This window comes from Drosophila simulans, chromosome X (assembly GCF_016746395.2).
Source record: "Drosophila simulans strain w501 chromosome X, Prin_Dsim_3.1, whole genome shotgun sequence".
NCBI classification, from domain to species: Eukaryota; Metazoa; Arthropoda; class Insecta; order Diptera; family Drosophilidae; genus Drosophila; species Drosophila simulans.
Genome location: NC_052525.2, coordinates 852,592 through 871,028, shown reverse-complemented (window position 1 = coordinate 871,028; position 18,437 = coordinate 852,592). Strand labels below are relative to the sequence as shown.

The window sequence follows — 18,437 nt, the reverse complement described above, 5'->3', positions numbered from 1 at the left end:
AATGGCCCTCCCTCACGTAGAAAAGGAAACAGCGTAAACGCCATTTTTTTCGAGTGAAGGTGCGTTCGTAATTTCAACCGTTATCTTTCCTCGTTATTTTTGGTATTTATTTTGGGTATAAAATGGCGCGCAAAGTATCGCATCGGTGGCCTCACTAAACCGCAGTTGTCCCGTTTTTACATTCAGTTGGTCGATTTAGCGGCAACTGTTTATTCCGTTAGTAAAGATTTCGGCCTCCGTCTCGTAAGAAATCCTTTTTTTTTTCAAGTAAAGGTGCGTTCGTAATTTTATTCGTTGTCTTTCCTCGCCAAACTTTCGAACTGGGAAACAACAGGATCTCCATTCCTTCGAGTTAAGGTGGGTTCGAAATGTAACCATAATTTCATCCGTAATATTTCCTCACCAAACTTTAGAAATGGGAAACAACAGAAACTCCATTTTTTTTTTGGAGTGATTGTGCGTGTGTTTTTTTTTTTATTCGTTTATTAGTGTGTGTGTGTGTGTGGGGAGTTATTTCTGATTTTCGAAGGGGAAAACACCCCTCATCCGTTATTTTTCCGTCTCCTTTCGTGCTTAATCGGAATGCGAATTCCGCCATGATGCCACCGACTTAACGGCACCTGCGGTTCGTGAAGAAACTTCCCCCCTCACCCGTTCTTCATCCGTCGCTCCTTTCGTGGCGAATGGGCCCGCTGCATTTTCGGAGAATTTCGCGGGAAACAAATACATATAACAATACTAAATACATAACCAAACCAGTGCTTCGATGGCTGCGATCGAACACATTGCTGGATCACTTAGCGAAACTTAGCCTTATACATACCTTACTATTTCCTAGACCTAATTTTGCTAAAAACCTTTAAATGCACGCGCCTATCTCGGAATGCAGGAGACTCTGGATTTTAGATTGTATACCCATTGGCCTGCACAACCTCGCCTCCTCTGCGGCCACGTGGCTGTCAATCTGTCGAATGGTGTAGCACACTTTTTGAGTTGCCACACTCGAGAGAACCAGGAAAACAAGTTAAACTGAGCAATTTGTCAGGCCCTATGTAATTTGGAGTGAAGCACGGCCATGTTGACGCCGAAGTTAGGCGATTAAGTGGGCCGGTGGGTGGATGCAATTGCATGCCAAGGGAAGTAATTAAAGAAGTGGCGAGATGGAAACTCGCAGACAACGGAAATGGCTAACTAGTTTCGCTGGACGAAAGTCACTAGGACGACGTAAAGAAAAAGTTAAATGAATATATTTAAACAAGTCAGAGGCAGCTTTCGTGGGTTTTCCTGAAATTGCTGCATGTCCGGCTAATTGCGCTAAATTTAAAATCCGTCCAGCAACGTTGCGCAAAACGACGACCACACACTTCAAATCTAGCAGCTTGAAAAGGTTTTTCAATTACCATTTCGTTTTCCAAAGCCCTCTTTCGACTTTTCCCGCTTTTATCATTTTCTTCCTCCAGCCACCGCATGGGCTTGTTGCGCTGAGAACAACAGCAGCACTTTCGCCAAATTCAGCCACATAGGCTAAAAGGAAAAATGAGCGAAAAAAGGGATTGTAAAGTACGGCGGAAACCCAAATTTCCTTTGCACCACCCCTTAAAAAGGGCGAAACACCCAGGAGACATGGTTTTTGGGTTTTCCTTACGGCAGTGTCCCCTGATGATTTACTCTCCTCACGCTTTTAATATGAAGAAGACGGAAGAGAATTCATTTGGTTACCAAACTTGGAGTTCAGAACCTGCATCCATAAGATAGTTGGTACTGGGAACAAAACACATGCATACATATGCACATAAATACCTTTGTGTCAAGTACATTAAAATAGATGAAAACATACATATGTGCATATGATATATATCAGTGCAAAATTAGCCTTGGGAATCTGCTTAGCCATTTAAGCACGATCCTGAAGTTTCTTTTGTGATGGTAAGGATATTTCACTTGGGTGCGTTTAGTTACATTTGTCGTGTGGGGGAACCGAATCGATCAAAATGGCTTAGCAACAGTTTTTTCTAAGTGTAGGGCAATACACGTACACACACACACACGCAAGTGCAGGATGCCTTGGAAATGCAATTTGAATCATAAAATATAATTTTCATTTAATGAATGTTTCAACTTGTCAACCCAGTTGCGTACGTGCGTTTGCGTGTGTGTGCGTGCGATACACACATATGCGCTAAAAGTGCACACACACATACATATACGGAATATATGGCATATTTTACTTGACTGAATCGCAAGGCAGCAAAGTGGAAAAATTTGCAGTTTGCAAAAATCTGTTGGTGCGAGAAAGTTTCCTATGTAGTAGGGGGGCTCATGGCGTTCGTCTTGCTGCCCCGCCCCGCACTTATCGCCGCCTCTCCGTTTTCCTTATCAAGCAGGTTGGGATGAAAAATACCAGGGATGGCGAAGATTGAAGGTATTTTCCCCTTCTAATTTTCTAGAAAGGATGGGCAAACGAAAAAAAACTAATTTTTTATTGATAACAATTCGTTTTAGTAGATGGTCAAACGCTTTATTCTCTGAGTAGACCGAGGTAAACTTGAATATCTTATATTTTCCGAAGTATACATTTTTTCAAAATTCTAATGGGTGGGCAAACGTGGACAAACAATGTTATTGCGACTTCAAAAAAATTTAAAAAGTCAACTTTTTGATTTTCGAACATTTTCGAACTTTTTCGAAAATTCATATCTCAAAAACTGGACGTGGGCAAAAAAAACTAATTGGTGGCCGAACATGTGCAAAAAATGGGCAAACAGTTCCAGCTTTTAACTTTCAAAAATTCGATTTGAAAAGTTCTGGAATGGTCACCATACTCCCAAAACCGTAATACGTGTGGGGATGGTTGGCTGGGAACCATGCCACTCAAGAGGAATGGATCACCGGAATAAAACTCCGTTGGTCCACGATTACTTTGGATTACCTACAAAAAATATATGATTATATGATGTGTGAAGTCCGTGTAAACAAAGGAGGATCAACTTATCATTAATTTCTTTTAAAAATATTCTAATTAAAATATTTAAGTGTTAATTATCCAGTTTTTTCTATCGTAGGGGTCGCTATCCTGATGACCCAATTTTGATTTACCCATTTGTGGATTGTTTTTCTTTTTTTATTTAAATAAAAGTGTCTCATTTATAGAATTGTTCAACTTTTAAGCTCAAAGAAGCTGGGTTCGGAAAAAAAACTGGTGACGCGCAGTATATGTGTACATTGCAGTGTAGAGAAGGTCTTGAGGGCAATTAAACCTCTGGAATCTTTTCAAGACTACTTCTATTCCGTGACAAAGCAGCACAGGGTTTTTAGTAGCTTAGATTTAAAGACTGATCTAAGCAGTGTGTTTTGTGCACGATTTGGCCGGCTCAGTGATGTGCTGGCTTCTCGGCATCTATGTCTCTGTGGGTTGGCCTAATCCCGCCCAGGCAACGTTGGCCTGCTTGTGGGTTATGCAATAAGCTGTTACCCATTTCCTGCCCGGCGTTCAGGTGAGCGGCTTCCGAGTGAGGGCCCTGAAAAGTGCACCACTTTTTTTGCACCACAATGACAAGTATTCCATAAGGGGCGTTTGACGGTGGCCTTGCTTGTCCTCATTCGTGTCACCCGACCACCCAACCAACCACCCACTCCCCACAAGGTCTCGCCATGTTTCATGATGTCCTTTTGGGGACTGCATTGTCTGGGCAACTGGCAACAATAACCGACGGCGACAAAGAAAAGCACAAGCGGCAGAGGAAAAGCAAAAGAACACACACATAAAGCATTTTTTCGGCCAACTATAATCCAAGTGGTTACCCCAAAAAAGAGGGAAAAGTATAGGGGGGAAATGCGGAGATTTTATTTAATTCTCGGATTGCCATGTCGAAGTCTCGTTCATCCAAGGGAAGTCAACATTTGCAATATGAAATCGCTACTTTAACCTGCCTAAACGAACTTCGCTCACTAGCAACTACTAGTGAGCTCCCCAGTTAGGCAACTATAAGTTGTGAAGTTTCTTCGCCACTCCTTTCAGTTTAAAGATTAGGGCTTTCTTCCCTTCGCCAACCTTGCTTTTATCGCTATGCACAATCGTCTATTTGGGGTCGGAGAACCAGTTATTTATTGGATGGCATAAAGTGCTGTTCCTATCGAGGAGCATCATCCAAGTAAAAAACATCCCAGTTCAAGCCCAAAATCACGCGCACACACATAAGGGTCGAGTTTTCAGCCACAATGTTTGCCCATCCAATATACCTTCCTTCTCCTTCGCATCCTTGTTGACTTTGAGGCGAGCACAAATTAGTTGGCCCGTCCTCGCTTAGGTTGAAGTTGATGTGAAAGTGGAACTGGGAGTGGGAGTGGAAGCTGGATGTCGATGGGCTCCTAATGGCCCGTTTTCCGCCGCCAATTTTCGCCCCACAATGCTGTCAGGTGTTCTGCCGCTCGGGCTGCTCATCAGTCAGTCAGTCACTCATCCGGAGTCGAGTCACAAGTTGTCAGCCACTTGGCGTGGAAATGGGAATTCCTTGTTTATAATTTATGAGTGGAGTGAAGTGGAGTAGAAAGACGCACGGACGACGGGGAGAGCAAAAGGCCACGCCAAGTGACTGTTCTTGGGGATTTGGAGATTTACATGCATAAGGAATGCCCACTTGACATGTTGGGCCACCCGCTCACCTGTTGGCATGAATAATGGACGCGCAGCTGTGACAGATAGTTTAAAGTAGTCTCAATGTCGGCTCCGGTCAAAAATAAACGAGGCTGGTTAGTTGGGTGGCAAAGTACCAGGCTCTCTGTGTTGTATCCTTAGGCTACATCCAATTGTAAGAATGGTTGAAGAATGGCAGGGAGTCTCCAGAAATTATTGCTGGTTTTCTACCGTAAATATATATATATGTATTTGTATTTAAATATTTCGACTTTATCATTTGTGTTAGCTCGTGAAGTCTAGTTCGCTTACTAACGTTGAATTTTGTGCTGTCCTGTATATGTTTTCTTTATTGGTTTGTTAACTCATTTTTTGCTTTATTCCTTTAATTGCGCTTTTTTGTTTTAGCTTGAAAATGAGTGGCGGAATCTTTTTTAAGCAGAATCCAGATGGAACCTTTTCACTGGTCAATACGGGCAACCCCAGCGAAGATAACGAAAATGATAGTTCTAATTCCGCTCCTCTAAGGCATCCTGCACCACTGCCGAATTTGCGGCTGCCAGCCGGGTTTAAGTTTGATGTAAAAGCTCCGCTCCAGATTTCATTGGTGAACATCAGTGATGGACAAATGGCTAAACAAGACGAGCCGAAGGAGTCAAGGGATGTGACAAAACCTTGTTCAGAGAACATCACGAACGATCCGAAACCACCGACTACAGTCACTCCTACTACTACTAGTCATACTACTACTACTCCTACTACTACTACTAATACTACTACTACTAATACTCCTACTCCTACTACTACTACTACTACTCCTACTCCTAATACTCCTACTACTACTACTACTACTCCTACTCCTACTCCTACTCCTACTACTCCTACTACTTCTACTACTTCTACTACTTCTACTACTCCTACTACTCCTACTACTACTAATCCTGAGACTACAACAAAGCCATCAGAGCCCACGAAGCAAGAATCGCTTTTGAAGAAGCAATACCCTTTTGTTTTGCCAAATGGAAAGAGTTTTCAGGGCAGGAGAAATCTCGTCTCCCATGATGTTATGATGTCCTCGCCGTACAGCGAGAAGATCTGGAACCTCGTGCAGTCCTGTGGCCCTAAAGAGGTTTCTTTCTAATCATAGCCCATATGAACAGTGGCGAAAAAGCCAATACCGATAATAAGTATAGCTAAACATTTGGCCTGTTTTTTTTTTTTTTTTTTACAAAAATTAATAACTCCTAAACTACGGGAATTTTTTTTTTATGTGTTACACATGCCCCCAGGAATATTTTGCCCCCAACTCCGGCCCAATTTTTTTTTTTTAATTTTATATTTCTAAAGTTCATTTTCCATTTCAATATTGTAAAAAAATTCATAGTCGTCTCTTCACAATCAGCAGAGTCTGAAGAATCGTTATCAGGTTCATATTTGCAAGCTAGCATTCGAATGACTTCTGGTGTAAGAGATAGTCACTTATGTTTTCGAACGCGCCTCTTTAAAATTATTGATGATATTATAGGATCCGAAGTATCCATTGCTCTGTGAAATACATCTGCGAAGCTACTAATGGTTTTTACCTTGGCTGGGTTCAACAAAAGAATTTTAAGTATGGCTGCGAGATATTGCTCCCTAAAAAATAAAATTTCTCAAAAAACGCACATAGAGACTACATGATATGAGTTAGGAATTGAACACACTTCAACTAAATTTTGCGCGCAATGCAGCCACGAAGTATTTGCTCGCAACAGCTGATTTTAACAGCTGTTATTATAACGGTGCACTGTTAAATTAACTTTTGCGGGCTATAAGATAACAGTTTAACTTATTTCCAATATATTAATACTAAAATACCCCAAGTTTGCATACTTGTGAAAAACACATTACTGTAAAAAAAACAGGCCAAATGCCCCATAGTGCATTGGTTGCATCATCAAATCAAATAAGCACTTAAATAGTCATATATGCATTTCCGAGCGGTTGCATTTTCGTTGCTAGTTCGGCACTCACTTCGGACTCTTCGATGTGCATAAATCTCTACCCGATACCCTATTATTTAACCGAAAATTAAGCAGTTCATTTTTGAAATGTGTCATTGAGCAAACCAGAAGTTGATCAGTAAAGGGGCATCGGGTAGTCGATTCAAGCTCTATGGCTTTCAATTTTAATTTGTATTAACCAATATATTTACTTAAGTTGTTTTGTCTTTTCATGTTCACCCAAAAGTATCTTGAAACGTTGGAAAAAATTGTAGATCTGCTATGATTTATGTCTAACAACCGCACCAAACCAAAACATCGACATCCAAACAACTGATCTTACACTCGCCTTTACACACATTTTTTCCATATATGTTTATAGTTTTATTTGTTCTGAACATATCTGCACGTTGCATTAAGAACATATGCATTTATTTTTTTTTAATGTTTCGCTTGAATCACTATTTCATTATTGAAAGTTTAAAGCTTTGTTTGTCCTAAGAATATCTGCACGTGGTTGATAACGGAATATATGTGCTTTCTGTAAATGAATTTATAACTCTGTGAAATAAATTTAAGTCCACACCAAATTCAAAATCTTGATGTTCCTTTGCACATTACATTTAAGCTACAACTAGAAAGTGATCTTTGAACCACAGTTCGCATTTTGAAAATCGTTGCTGCGTGCTCCCCGTATTTAAAGCTTATGGTTAAAGTTAAATTAAAACGAAAGCTTATGAATGGGAGGAAGCTGTTCAAAAACACTTCTCAATCTGGGACCACGGAATGATGAAGTTCCACGCTCCCTTCATTTTTGCGTTATGTTCCTCCGATTTGGCGCAGCCACCACAAACCCCAAGTTTCTGATATGCCAGTCAAGCAAGCATCTGGGGCAAACTTTTTTGGACCTAAACTTTCGTCTTTGAAGCTAATTGTTTGCGCATTCCGAAAGTTCTGCCTTGAATCAATTGTATTTCATTTCACTGCTCTTACTTTGTCCCATTTTTTTGGCCGGAAGTTTGTGGGCCAAGACTTTGGACCGTCGTGGTCAAGTTTTTAGCCAACTGCTGGAAGGGGGCGGTGGGGGTGTTTCATCTGGTCAAAAGGCTTATAAGTCGAATGCAAATGTCACAAACAGACGGCATTGAATGCTGGCTCTTGATTCGCTCTCTGTGACCAACGAACTCGACAAAGAACCAGACACGCCCACATGCAAGGCGAAGTCGTTAGAAGAGGCGTCTTAGCCGAATTCAGACTTTTGATATACACATGTTTTAAAGTGTTTGAGCATCATATCTTTCGGGAGCTTTAACAAACCATTCGCATATTCGGCACAGTAAGAGTGACCCTGCAAAGTATGCCATGTTTTTCGCACTTCACTTAATGTGAGTAAACCGAGGAAATAGCGACCGGGTGCGTGTCCAGTGTGGAAGAGAGAACTCTGCGGGTGCAGCGCCACTTGATTATCATGCATATTCATTCAAGGCACTTCAGTTGCTCTTTCTGCACATGTGGCAAGCAGCCTGTGGGAGGGGGTGGCACATGAATTATGTAAGAGGCAGCAGTAAAGTAGTAAAGTAGTGCGGCGAAGAGGGCTGGTGCGTTGTGGCACGAACCCGGTAAGTGGAGATCAACGATAGAGAAATGACTGCAACGATGGAGCAATAATTGATACAAAGATAACAATTCAAAAGTGCCTTTGCCTGCCTCCACGTTTTTGAAACAATGCGTTGTCTGTGCTTGTGTTTTTGGCGTTGTTAAATTTTTTATTGCCAACGAAATATTTATGTGCAGGCGAAATCAAGGAGGGGAAGTAAAGAAAGGAAAATTGAGGCCCGAAGGACGAAGGGACCCTTATTCGTTTGTTTTGTTGTGTTTTGTTGTGTTTTGTTTGATTTATGCGTAAACTTTTTTGTTGCCGCTTTTATGTACGAATTGTGTTTCCCTTGCCACCGTTTTACATGCTTAAAAGAACGAAAAAAACATCCATACACATGGAGAACCAACATCCCTCCCACTCATTGGAATGCAAACATAACGCATACGCAGCGTTGGAAATTTTGGGAAAAGAGACCGAAGCTGCAGGGCGAGAGTTTCGAATCCTGCAAAATCATATTTACTTTTTCGTGCCTTGTACTCTTTAATTGATTGCGTGGGGGCGCTGTTATCCTATTACGTTCTCTGTGGTCACGCGGCTACTGCTGTCGTGTCCACCGCGCCACCTATATGCCACAAACCCACCAGGCGCCACCCACCTCCCAGAAGCGAGCATCCACCGACCAATGCGCCTCCCACTTTTCCGCAGTCAACAATTTAAATTAAACAATAAAACGCGGAGAGTACTGTTTGCGGTTTGGACAAGTGCCTAAATGTTAGGTCATAATGGTTGCTGAAGGAATGTAATGCGAATTTTATTTCATTTAAGGCATATGACGATTGTACCGTGAAAACTTTCCAGCTCGAGACCAATCGATGTGATTAGCCAGTGGAAAGATTCTTCGGTGTAGAATCGAGTCTGTGGCTTCAAAATTTAAACTCTCCCAGCAAAGACCAACGTGCAGGCATTGAATAAGTTATGCAGAGCAACGCATTTGTCGCCTGGACGGATGGCAAAATGCTAGCAATATGAGAAAATAGGGAAAATGCGTAAATTAGAGAGCCAGGCGGGGGTGGAAAGTGGTCTTCATTTATTTCATGTCAGAAACTTTGCACGCGACTGCAGAGCAATGAAACAGCCAGAGAATGGGTGTTAGGGAATAGAGACAGAGACCCAGATGAAACACTGGGAGAAATGCCCCCAAAGTGGGGTACTAGTTAAAATATCTGTTTTCGTTGAAAAATGTAAAATATTTGTACAATGCCCGTTTACCAGTTACCAGGACGTCTGATTTTCAACCATCGCCTTGTTTCGGCAAGTAAGCAAATTGGAACGACACCTAGGACGATAAACCGCTGACGTGGAACGGACTGATGGGATGATGCTCCTCGCTTTGCATGCAGATGGCTTTTCTCGCTTTCCCTGTTTCATTGCAGTTTTCCCAGTTTCCCAGTTTTCCCGCCATTGTTCCCCGGGCCAACAATGCATTTTAATGGACAAGTTACTGGTTAATTATAATTAAATGTGTGGACGTATGCAATGCGAAGAATTTAGAGAAAGGGGATTTTAATTCCAAAGTGAGTCTGCGGGAAGCGTGCTGTCAAATGTCCTTGGCCACCTGGGGCGTCCTTGTGCTCGTCTGGGCACTTCCTTTTCGGCCATTTTTATTGCGGTTTTCACCCGCATGTGACCACATCCTTCCATTGGCCATTTGTGCTTCGCCGCAATGAAAAAAAAAAATGCTAAAAAACTGCCCACGCACAGCCATCGAAATGGAATTTAAAAGCGAACGTGGGAAGCTCGAAATGACTCCAAAGAGGAATGTCCTTCTAGCCACAGTGATAATCGGATTTCCCCCTTTTCCGAACCCGCCCATTAAGCGCCTTGTCCGCTTTTCTTTGTCCACCAAGCTGGTGAACTTATTTACATTTTGCTTAAACGCCGTCGCTTAATTCAAAAAATTCCTTTGCCGTTGCACCATTTAAATTAAATACGAGTGCACTTTGTGTGGTACAGATGTGATGCATCGAAAACTACCACACAGGACGCATAGAAGAATATATGTTATATACAGCATATAGTAAATAGCATAATATAGAGCACTTTTGAATTCCACGCATACAAGCAGCTTTATGCCATCATTGTTGGCCTCGAAAAGTGACATGAATGTGTGCCAATCAAATGGATTATTACGCTGATTATGCCATTTAGGGTGTTGTATTTGAAATGCACTGCTTTAATCAGTCCAGTCCCAACTCAATTAAACATTTAAGATTTAAGCTACGACTCTGAGCTAAGTTTGCATTCAACGAGGGAACAGCAATTGCAAGACTGAATTACTTAAACATATTTTCTTGGTATTAGTCTGCTTATTCGCATCCAAAGTCCTAGAGGATAACTACAAAGGTTTTCTCAGATATGACATGAAGTCATTGAATATATTAAATTAATTCACTAACATTTTCAGTTTCTGTGTGGCGTCGGTCACTTTGACACTTTGCAGCTGACATTTGCAAACGTGTCAAATATGCAAATTGCTTTAAAAAATGATTGCTTAATTAACATGTGGCCCCGCGTGCTGCTCTATTTTTCAGATACTAATCGATTGGAATTGGGAATTTGCATATCCTTTACACCGAAAGCGGTCAGGAGGATTCTTTTCCGCCCCTGAATCCCCTGAAGCGGGAGGAAGGCCGCCACGTTGGAAGGAAAACGCCTTTTCACGGCAGTTAATAAATTTTTAACTGGTTCAACTATTGCCCGCGAGTTTCGCCAACTAATGGTGAGTGGAGTTGAGATGAAAATTCTACTGCCTTTTTAAGCAAACTTTGAACGATATGAATATTTTACTAGTATATTTAAAGATTTAGTAAACCAAACAAAAAATAAACAGCAAATCCATTTATCCATTATGGCCTCAATAACCAATTCACATATGTACTAAAAATTTAGCATAACCTATAAACAAATTAGGAAACGTTGCGTACAATTAATTTTTATAATTAATAATCTGTTTGTGGTGCAAATTTGGTAAACATTGCGTTATATGTATAATTGTGTGTAAGCAATAATGAAATTAAATTACTTATTTAGTGCCTTATTTGGCATTTGCAAACAAATAGAGAGATTAATAATTAATACATAATACATATTCATTTTGCCTAAATTTGCGGTGTTGCGGATAATTGTTTTCTCAATTATGATCACTACAAGTGTGCTTGAAATTCTAGACGAGAAACGCGGCGGCGAGTGGCGATGAACCCGACGAGGAGCAGGCGTTAGCGGCAGTCGCTGAAGGTGAGGATCAGGAGACTCAAAACCAGGCGATGCAGGATGATGGGCAACCAGAAGGCGGGGGCCACCACCTCAGCAGCGAACAGCAACCATCGACAGAGCAGTGCCGTCAGAGGCCGCGGAAAAAATTGACGGACAAGCAACCACAACGAAGTGCTGCCAATTCGCATCCAGAGCAGGCGGATGCGGACACAGACTCCAGCTCCTGCGAAGGCATTAAAGTGGGTCAGCGGAGGAGCACGCGGGTGAGCTACGCTCAGAGGAACCGTCATGGGGCGGAGCTGGACTACTACGACTATGATGAGGAGGGTGAGGGGGAGCGGGAGGAAGATGGCGAGGAGGAGGAAGAGGAGGAAGAATACTACGACGACTGCGAACAGTCCTCGAAACCGGAGGGACGTCGACCTTCTGCCTTAACCGCCTTGAGCGTCCGCAGCAGACGAAAGACGAAAACCCGTCAAATTTGCTATGCCTCCTCGGACTTGGAGCTGGGAATTGGCGACGGACCCAACCTAATCGACGGCGAGACCCTGGATAAACGCCGCTGCATCTCCAAGGGACAAATGCGGGAATTCCGCGAGGCTTTCCGGCTCTTTGACAAGGATGGCGATGGCTGCATAACCAAAGAGGAGCTCGGCACAGTGATGCGGTCACTGGGACAATTTGCCAGAGTGGAAGAGCTGCAGGAGATGTTGCAGGAGATCGACGTGGACGGTAAGTGCTCGATGGGAGTTGATTTTATATTTTATAATGATTTATAATGATAATCCTCATTATGCGATGACTTTCAGGGGACGGGAACGTCAGTTTTGAGGAGTTCGTTGATATCCTGTCAAACATGACGTACGAGGATAAGTCAGGTCTATCCTCCGCCGATCAGGAGGAGCGGGAACTACGTGACGCCTTCCGCGTCTTCGACAAGCACAACCGGGGATACATAACAGCCTCTGACTTGCGAGCCGTGCTGCAGTGTCTGGGCGAGGATCTCGACGAGGAGGACAGTAAGTGCCCATAACGTCGTTGCAAGTGTATTGTTTCGTAATCCCACATCGCACATCTAGTTGAGGACATGATTAAGGAGGTGGACGTAGACGGCGACGGGCGCATTGACTTCTACGAGTTTGTCCACGCATTGGGAGAACCGGAGGACTCGCAGGAGAACGACGACGAGGATGTGGACACCACATCGCCGCTGCCCACACCGAAATCGGCCATTTCCCTAAGCTACGATTGAGGCTACCGGACTTCGCCCTATGTGCATGCTGATTGTCGAGAGAGGAATCCAAAGTTTGAATAATACATATAGCTTAAATTAAAACACGATCCAGAGATTGCCGACTTGGAATAACAAGAACCGATACAGGTGTTCGAACGGCAAAGATTAGAGAGCGGTCGTTTATTTCTTATCAACTTTTTTCAACTACTAAGCCATAGCTAGTCGAGGTGGAATCGATTGACCAGTAAACAAATTACTGGTCAAACAAATTAAATAGAACTTATCAAATTAAATCTTTTAATTGAGTGGACGCACAGCTTATCAAATTGAAAAGGTTATTAAATATATACATACATACAAACATACATATATATATATATGTAATATATATTATATAATATATATATAATATATAATAATATAATATATATACATATATATATATATATATATAATATAATATAATATAATATAATAATATAATATAATATATATATACATATATATATATATACTATTGAATAATCGAATAGAACAAATTAACCGACAAACGATTTACTTTACATCGATCTTTGAGGGAAACTAACTAACTCCAATTTTAAATCGCTGTCTTTACCTTTAAAAATCAAAGTAATCTTAGTACGATATATATAACTTACCATATCTATTATATCCTTGGGCTTATCCAACTTAGAAGCACAAATACACATATTTCAAGACATATCATTGAAGACGCCTCTGTAAATGTGTTTTTTAAATCCAACTGACCCCATCTTTTATATATATATTTATATATATATATGTCAATCTATCCGTAAGTTCCTTTAGCTGTCCACCTGCGTTTTCTCCTTGTTTTCTTTTCGTAGCATCTAAAACGAATAAACTGATTTACGAAGTATTGATCAATTACGGCTGCTGTCGTAATAAAAAAGTAACATAACAATATATTATCAAGCTTATGCTCATTTTCTAAGTATTAAACGGACAATTTACAGAAATTAAAAATTTGCCATTTTAATCAAAATTTTGAATCGAAAATCCCTATGAATAATAAAATGTATTTAAAATACTCTTGGCCAATATCTCTTACTGGAATGGGGATTGGGTTTTAGGGCACGTTGCTTTCATATCACTTCTGTTGACATCCCCGATTGCCAACCAGCTCAAAATATTGGACCACTGGGATTGACTGGACAGAACCGAACAGATGGCTCGCTAGGGGGAAAAAACTATAGGTAAATAGAAAGATCCCGTGCGCATTCTAAAAAGTATCTAAAATTAAGAGAACTCAAAGTGCAGGCGTCACTATGTCGCCTAAACTGGTAAGAAAGGTGCCGCATTTGGCGGGACAAAATCCCTCTTTTTTCGACCGACGAAAAGCACGTCCGCCAACCAAGCCCTATCAAGGCAAACTGATATTAAATAAAAATATTAAATATAAAATAACCGTAGCAACGGTGCATCACCCCATCAACTTGGCAATTATAAGCGACTCCACTGGTGACTACTGATAGGCATTAGGCATTGGGAAATGAAAGCGAAAAGATTCCCTGATGCCACAAGCTACCTGGGGATTTCCTTTGTTGGGGAAAGCGCTTTCATGATTGCCAGTCAGTATTTTTAATTAATTTTAATGAGGCGCCTCGCCACGATTGATTGATGATTGATGGTATTAAAAATATATATACACAATTGAAGTGAAAAATAACTCAATAGGTAGACTTTCCTACTGCTGGACTAGTTGGTTAAGTTGCCGTTCCTGCTCCAGCTCCATCTCGCGTCTTCCCTCCTGATGCTCCAGGGCCAATTCCTGCTGCTTCTTGAGCAGCTTGTTACGCAGCAAGGTCTCCAGGTGGACGCAGAACTCCGACTTTGCGATGCCGGTGTCCAGGTATACCTCCTCTTTGTTATTCATCCGCTTACGCCGTCCACGCACCCCCTGTGTGCCTTGCACGATCGAGGTTTCCGATGTCGAGAGACGCCTGCCGCGGATGAAGCTGTATCCAGGCAGCCAGCGCCGGAGCAGACGGTCCACCCTGGCCAGGAGTCCGAGTTTGGAGGCCTCTCCACTCCTCTCTTCGCTGCCGGAGTACTCGTTAGCCAGTTCATCCATGTTGGAGCTTTTTGTAATTATTCAAAGTTTCTAATTCACAAGTATTTCGGGGAGCTAGCAGCACCGTTTATTCTGAGTGTTCGAAAGAGAAACGCCTTCTTTGTTTCCAAATCTCCATTTACCCCGCATACGACATTTAACTAAACGAACATTCTATGTGTTGAAATCTGGAAATGTGGAGGAAGTGCTTCAAGTAAATTGCCACCGCACCATCTAACCTACAAAAAGAAGCAATTAGGGCCATCACGTTAGCAAATCTAGTGGCAAACGAATTGAATAAACAGAATAAAATAAATCATCGAAATCTGCTTTTTTATGCGGCTTAGGTGGCCGTTTTGAATACCCCGGGGCATTACAGGTGCTTTTGGGCAACACTAGCGAAATGCTTTGGTTTTATGACTCTTTTTTGAACAGTTGAATCCGATTGTTAGTGGTTCGATAATACTTTGCAATCGATGTCAGTGTGCCAGGGGTGTCAGTGTCAGTGTCAATGACATGCGCTAAAGTTATTCTTTACAAAAATCCTACAGCGCGTGTGCACAAGGCTCCTAGCTCAAATCTTCAGCCGAGATGAACTATCAACATTACAGGGCCACCACGTTGGGCAGCACGCTCCAGGAGACTTTGGATGAGATGATGGAGGTGAGTTGGTACACGTACATGTGTACATATATGTAGGCCCTTCGCACTTATCGGTTCACACGTGTATTTTGCAGAGGGGCGATATAACCCAGGAGATTGCTAATTTGGTTTTACAAAAATATGACAAGAGCGTTACATCAGCTCTTAAGGAGCATGGCACGAGCAATATGACCTTTACGGCCGGAAGACTGCAAACCTTTAGATTCTGCGACAATGTGTGGACTCTGATCCTAAAGGACGCGGAGTTCCGCGAGGATCAGCATTCCATGAAGGTCGATGTGGTCAAAGTCGTGGCCTGTCTTGGAAAAGACAATGTAAATGAATAAAGAGCACTCGCACTGAAAGTTGCTGGCAACTAACCGAAGCCTTGTCTTTAATTCTTTGGTCTTATGTGGGGAAAAGGCTGGTAATTAAAAAAGTTGCCATGCCGCAGACCACCTTCGCACTTAATATCCCGGCTTTTCAGATGCGGAGACGCGACCGCAAATGCGGCGACCCATGACCCAGTTAATGGCATACGAAATCTTGATGAACTCTTGCCAGCTTAAATTCAACGGCATCTGGCATTCCCAGTGTGGGCGTATTGCTTCCGCATCCTTTTCCGTGCCGATGGAACAAAAAAGCAGGGCGGTCAGGAAGCAGGAAAATATTATCCTTGCTCTCGGCATCTGCGGACTCAAATTTTCAGACTGAGACGAGTCCAGGACCCCCACCAAGCCGGAACTACAGTCCACGCACTGAAGGTCTTCACCGTTTTCCTATTGATGGAGAAGGGTGTGGAGGTTGCCTCTAAAACTGGGCTTCTGGTTCTGCGGCACTGCTACCACTGGTAATCAAGTGGGCGCAGGTGCCTCTGTTGGTGGTCAGGGAGAGGAGGAGCAAGCATATTTGTCTATACGGACATTATCTCTCATTTTGGAAGGTTGTTTATTAGGTATTATGTTGTACGGCGTGCCATTACCGCAAGTTCGGTAGGAAAATCATCAATTCATTTATCACAATTATACTTTTTAACAGTTCCAAGCCATCAGTATAGATTTGGTTCTTAAGCAGATTTGAAAGCTCTATTAACTTAAAAGAAACTTTCGCGGTTGTGAACTTTTCTATTCAAAATCCCAGTATTTCATGAGCCTGAAGTCGAACCATGCATTTCCCTCTTTAGTTCGCAAAGGTCTAAGAATTCGTATAAGACATTTATGTCACCACGGAATCAAACCCGACATTTATCTACGCAATTTAGATCATAGTTTATGGATGGGTATAACAGATATTTTGCCGATAGGTGGGGCTTTTGTATGGATTGAATGTTTTTTTCCGATTTGCCTTTGAAGGACTTTTGTTTTACCTACCTTACTTTACTTTACTTTACTTTACTTTAAAGCTGCTGAACAACAAAAGCCTATTTTATTTAAATATTATGTTCTGTGGTTTTAAAAGTATTGTGATGTTTTAATGGGCTAATTTTCTGCATAAATTCAAATCTATCAACTAGCTACCCTAATAACAGAATTAAACGATCTGAGTATGCTTGAAATGCCCTATTTAAAAGTCAGCTGGAATTTCCCAATGTTTTAATTTTCGTCTACAAAAATATTGTCCTAAAAGGAGGGGAAATTTTGGGACTTACTCAAACTCAAGTGAGTGAGTTGTTTGTGCAGAATAAAAACAGAGTAAAACTCAGTTGAAAAGCAAAAAACTCACACAAAACGAATATTTCGCTGTGTGCGTCGCTGGTTCCCCTAGTTTTCCCTGGCCTCTAAAAGCATCAGAACGCTAGAGGCGGTCTAAAAACAACTCAAGTACTTGGCAGCACTCAAGACTTGGACATGGACGGATGGTCCTTTCGAGGGCCCAGCGATCGAAAGTCTCCGCCAGCACTGCTGGCCTGCCCCAATTTGGCTGGCCTGGTAAAGAACGAACGGTCGGGTCAGAGGACCCAAAAGCGAGTCCGACAAGGTCCCCAATTCGGTCGACTAGCCGGCATCCGGCCAAATCGAAGACCGCAACTCTCGAGGAAATGAGTTGTCAGCCAGAAAGTCCCAGAAGTCGACCACAGGCCAGACTGTGGACCCTAGAAACGCAGTATTACTAAGACCCAGTTCAACTCCAAGTCGATGCCGGAAAAGCCAATTAATTTGACAGCGCCTCCATAAACGGGCCACGGAAAAGTGCATTCAAGTGGAACGCGGTGCCCGCAGAGGATTGTGCTCCAGCTGCCACCTGTCACGTATTCCGCATCGCAAAAGTGGGCGGACATTGAACCTAGAGTAGCCCAGATGCCAGGACGCTAGAGTCCGGGAGTCATAGAGTCCCGGAGTTCTGGGCCTAGACGCAGTCCCACGCCCACTTAGCCGCCGCCGCCGAAATGACGCCAAGGCTCCATCGGGAATGGGAATGCAGAGGGAGAAAATACGTGGGCTTTAGGTGAAGTAAGGTGTCATGAATATATACCGCTTTAGTTCAAACCAAGGGTTATGATTTATGACGTAGAGCAGCGATATATTGGATATTTTGAGCAATTATATTATATTAAATCTTTGGCCCCACTATTTGACGATTTTCAAAGCGACAAAATGATTTGAAGTCTCCAAATTGGACAAAATTATATTTATAGTCCTGTACACATACAGTAATTGGAGATAATTTTCGCCCTGGACATAAATAGAGCTTATATGAAATAGTTCACATTATTTAATTGATTTGCTGGTTTTGCGCCAATCAAATTAGCCACATATTTGGCAAAAGCATATTTCGAGCAAAAACACTATTTAATTAAATGAACCAATGGGATGCGATGGCAACGCTCGTGCAGGGCGATGCTATGAAAGCAAGGCATGATTTTTCGCAGTGTACTTTAGTGATATGATGGTCCGAGAAAAGCTCCCCCAGGCTTTTGCTGGCACCGCAGGAACGTGAACTTTGTGCCGTGCCGCCTCATTTGCACTACAAAAGCAGCCAGA

The 18,437-nt window shown here is 42.3% G+C and overlaps 4 protein-coding genes across 5 annotated transcripts; 3 read left to right on the top strand and 1 right to left on the bottom strand.

Moving 5' to 3' along the window:
* The first annotated feature begins 136 nt into the window (after positions 1-136).
* On the top strand, positions 137-13,101 carry LOC6724833 (probable calcium-binding protein CML12). Of its 2 annotated transcripts, XM_039297119.2 has the most exons (6): positions 137-243; positions 335-357; positions 10,807-10,994; positions 11,443-12,220; positions 12,298-12,507; positions 12,568-13,101. In XM_039297119.2, exons 3-6 carry the CDS (start codon positions 10,992-10,994, stop codon positions 12,738-12,740), a joined length of 1,164 nt encoding a protein of 387 aa, XP_039153053.1. In that variant the 5' UTR covers positions 137-243; positions 335-357; positions 10,807-10,991; the 3' UTR covers positions 12,741-13,101. The 2 variants fall into 2 exon arrangements, with proteins under 2 accessions (XP_039153053.1, XP_039153052.1); XM_039297118.2 differs by having other exon boundaries at positions 171-357.
* Positions 376-7,205, top strand: LOC123327356 (platelet glycoprotein Ib alpha chain). Its single transcript, XM_044923634.1, has 2 exons — positions 376-5,762; positions 6,863-7,205. The coding sequence occupies exons 1-2, from the start codon at positions 5,049-5,051 to the stop codon at positions 6,899-6,901; spliced, it is 753 nt and encodes a 250-aa protein (XP_044779569.1). The 5' UTR covers positions 376-5,048; the 3' UTR covers positions 6,902-7,205.
* A 1,213-nt stretch (positions 13,102-14,314) lies between the features above and the next one.
* Positions 14,315-14,942, bottom strand: LOC6739899. Its single transcript, XM_002076753.4, has one exon. It carries the CDS (start codon positions 14,833-14,835, stop codon positions 14,449-14,451), a length of 387 nt encoding a protein of 128 aa, XP_002076789.2. The 5' UTR covers positions 14,836-14,942; the 3' UTR covers positions 14,315-14,448.
* Positions 14,943-15,278: 336 nt separating this feature from the next.
* Positions 15,279-15,836, top strand: LOC6739900 (transcription initiation factor IIA subunit 2-2). The gene is made up of 2 exons (XM_002076752.4): positions 15,279-15,477; positions 15,552-15,836. The coding sequence occupies exons 1-2, from the start codon at positions 15,406-15,408 to the stop codon at positions 15,801-15,803; spliced, it is 324 nt and encodes a 107-aa protein (XP_002076788.1). The 5' UTR covers positions 15,279-15,405; the 3' UTR covers positions 15,804-15,836.
* The last annotated feature ends 2,601 nt before the right edge of the window (positions 15,837-18,437 follow it).

What these genes read in the sequence shown, in the direction of transcription:
- LOC6724833 (XM_039297119.2), top strand. An exon ending in GCAGGAGATCGACGTGGACG is followed by an intron (nt 12,221 to 12,297) that starts GTAAGTGCTCGA and finishes GATGACTTTCAG; the next exon opens with GGGACGGGAACGTCAGTTTT. An exon ending in GGATCTCGACGAGGAGGACA is followed by an intron (nt 12,508 to 12,567) that starts GTAAGTGCCCAT and finishes TCGCACATCTAG; the next exon opens with TTGAGGACATGATTAAGGAG.
- LOC6739900 (XM_002076752.4), top strand. Translation starts at nt 15,406, where the DNA reads ATGAACTATCAACATTACAGGGCCACCACGTTGGGCAGCACGCTCCAG. An exon ending in CTTTGGATGAGATGATGGAG is followed by an intron (nt 15,478 to 15,551) that starts GTGAGTTGGTAC and finishes TGTATTTTGCAG; the next exon opens with AGGGGCGATATAACCCAGGA.
- LOC123327356 (XM_044923634.1), top strand. Translation starts at nt 5,049, where the DNA reads ATGAGTGGCGGAATCTTTTTTAAGCAGAATCCAGATGGAACCTTTTCA. An exon ending in AGTCCTGTGGCCCTAAAGAG is followed by an intron (nt 5,763 to 6,862) that starts GTTTCTTTCTAA and finishes TTCACCCAAAAG; the next exon opens with TATCTTGAAACGTTGGAAAA.
- LOC6739899 (XM_002076753.4), bottom strand. Translation starts at nt 14,835, where the DNA reads ATGGATGAACTGGCTAACGAGTACTCCGGCAGCGAAGAGAGGAGTGGA.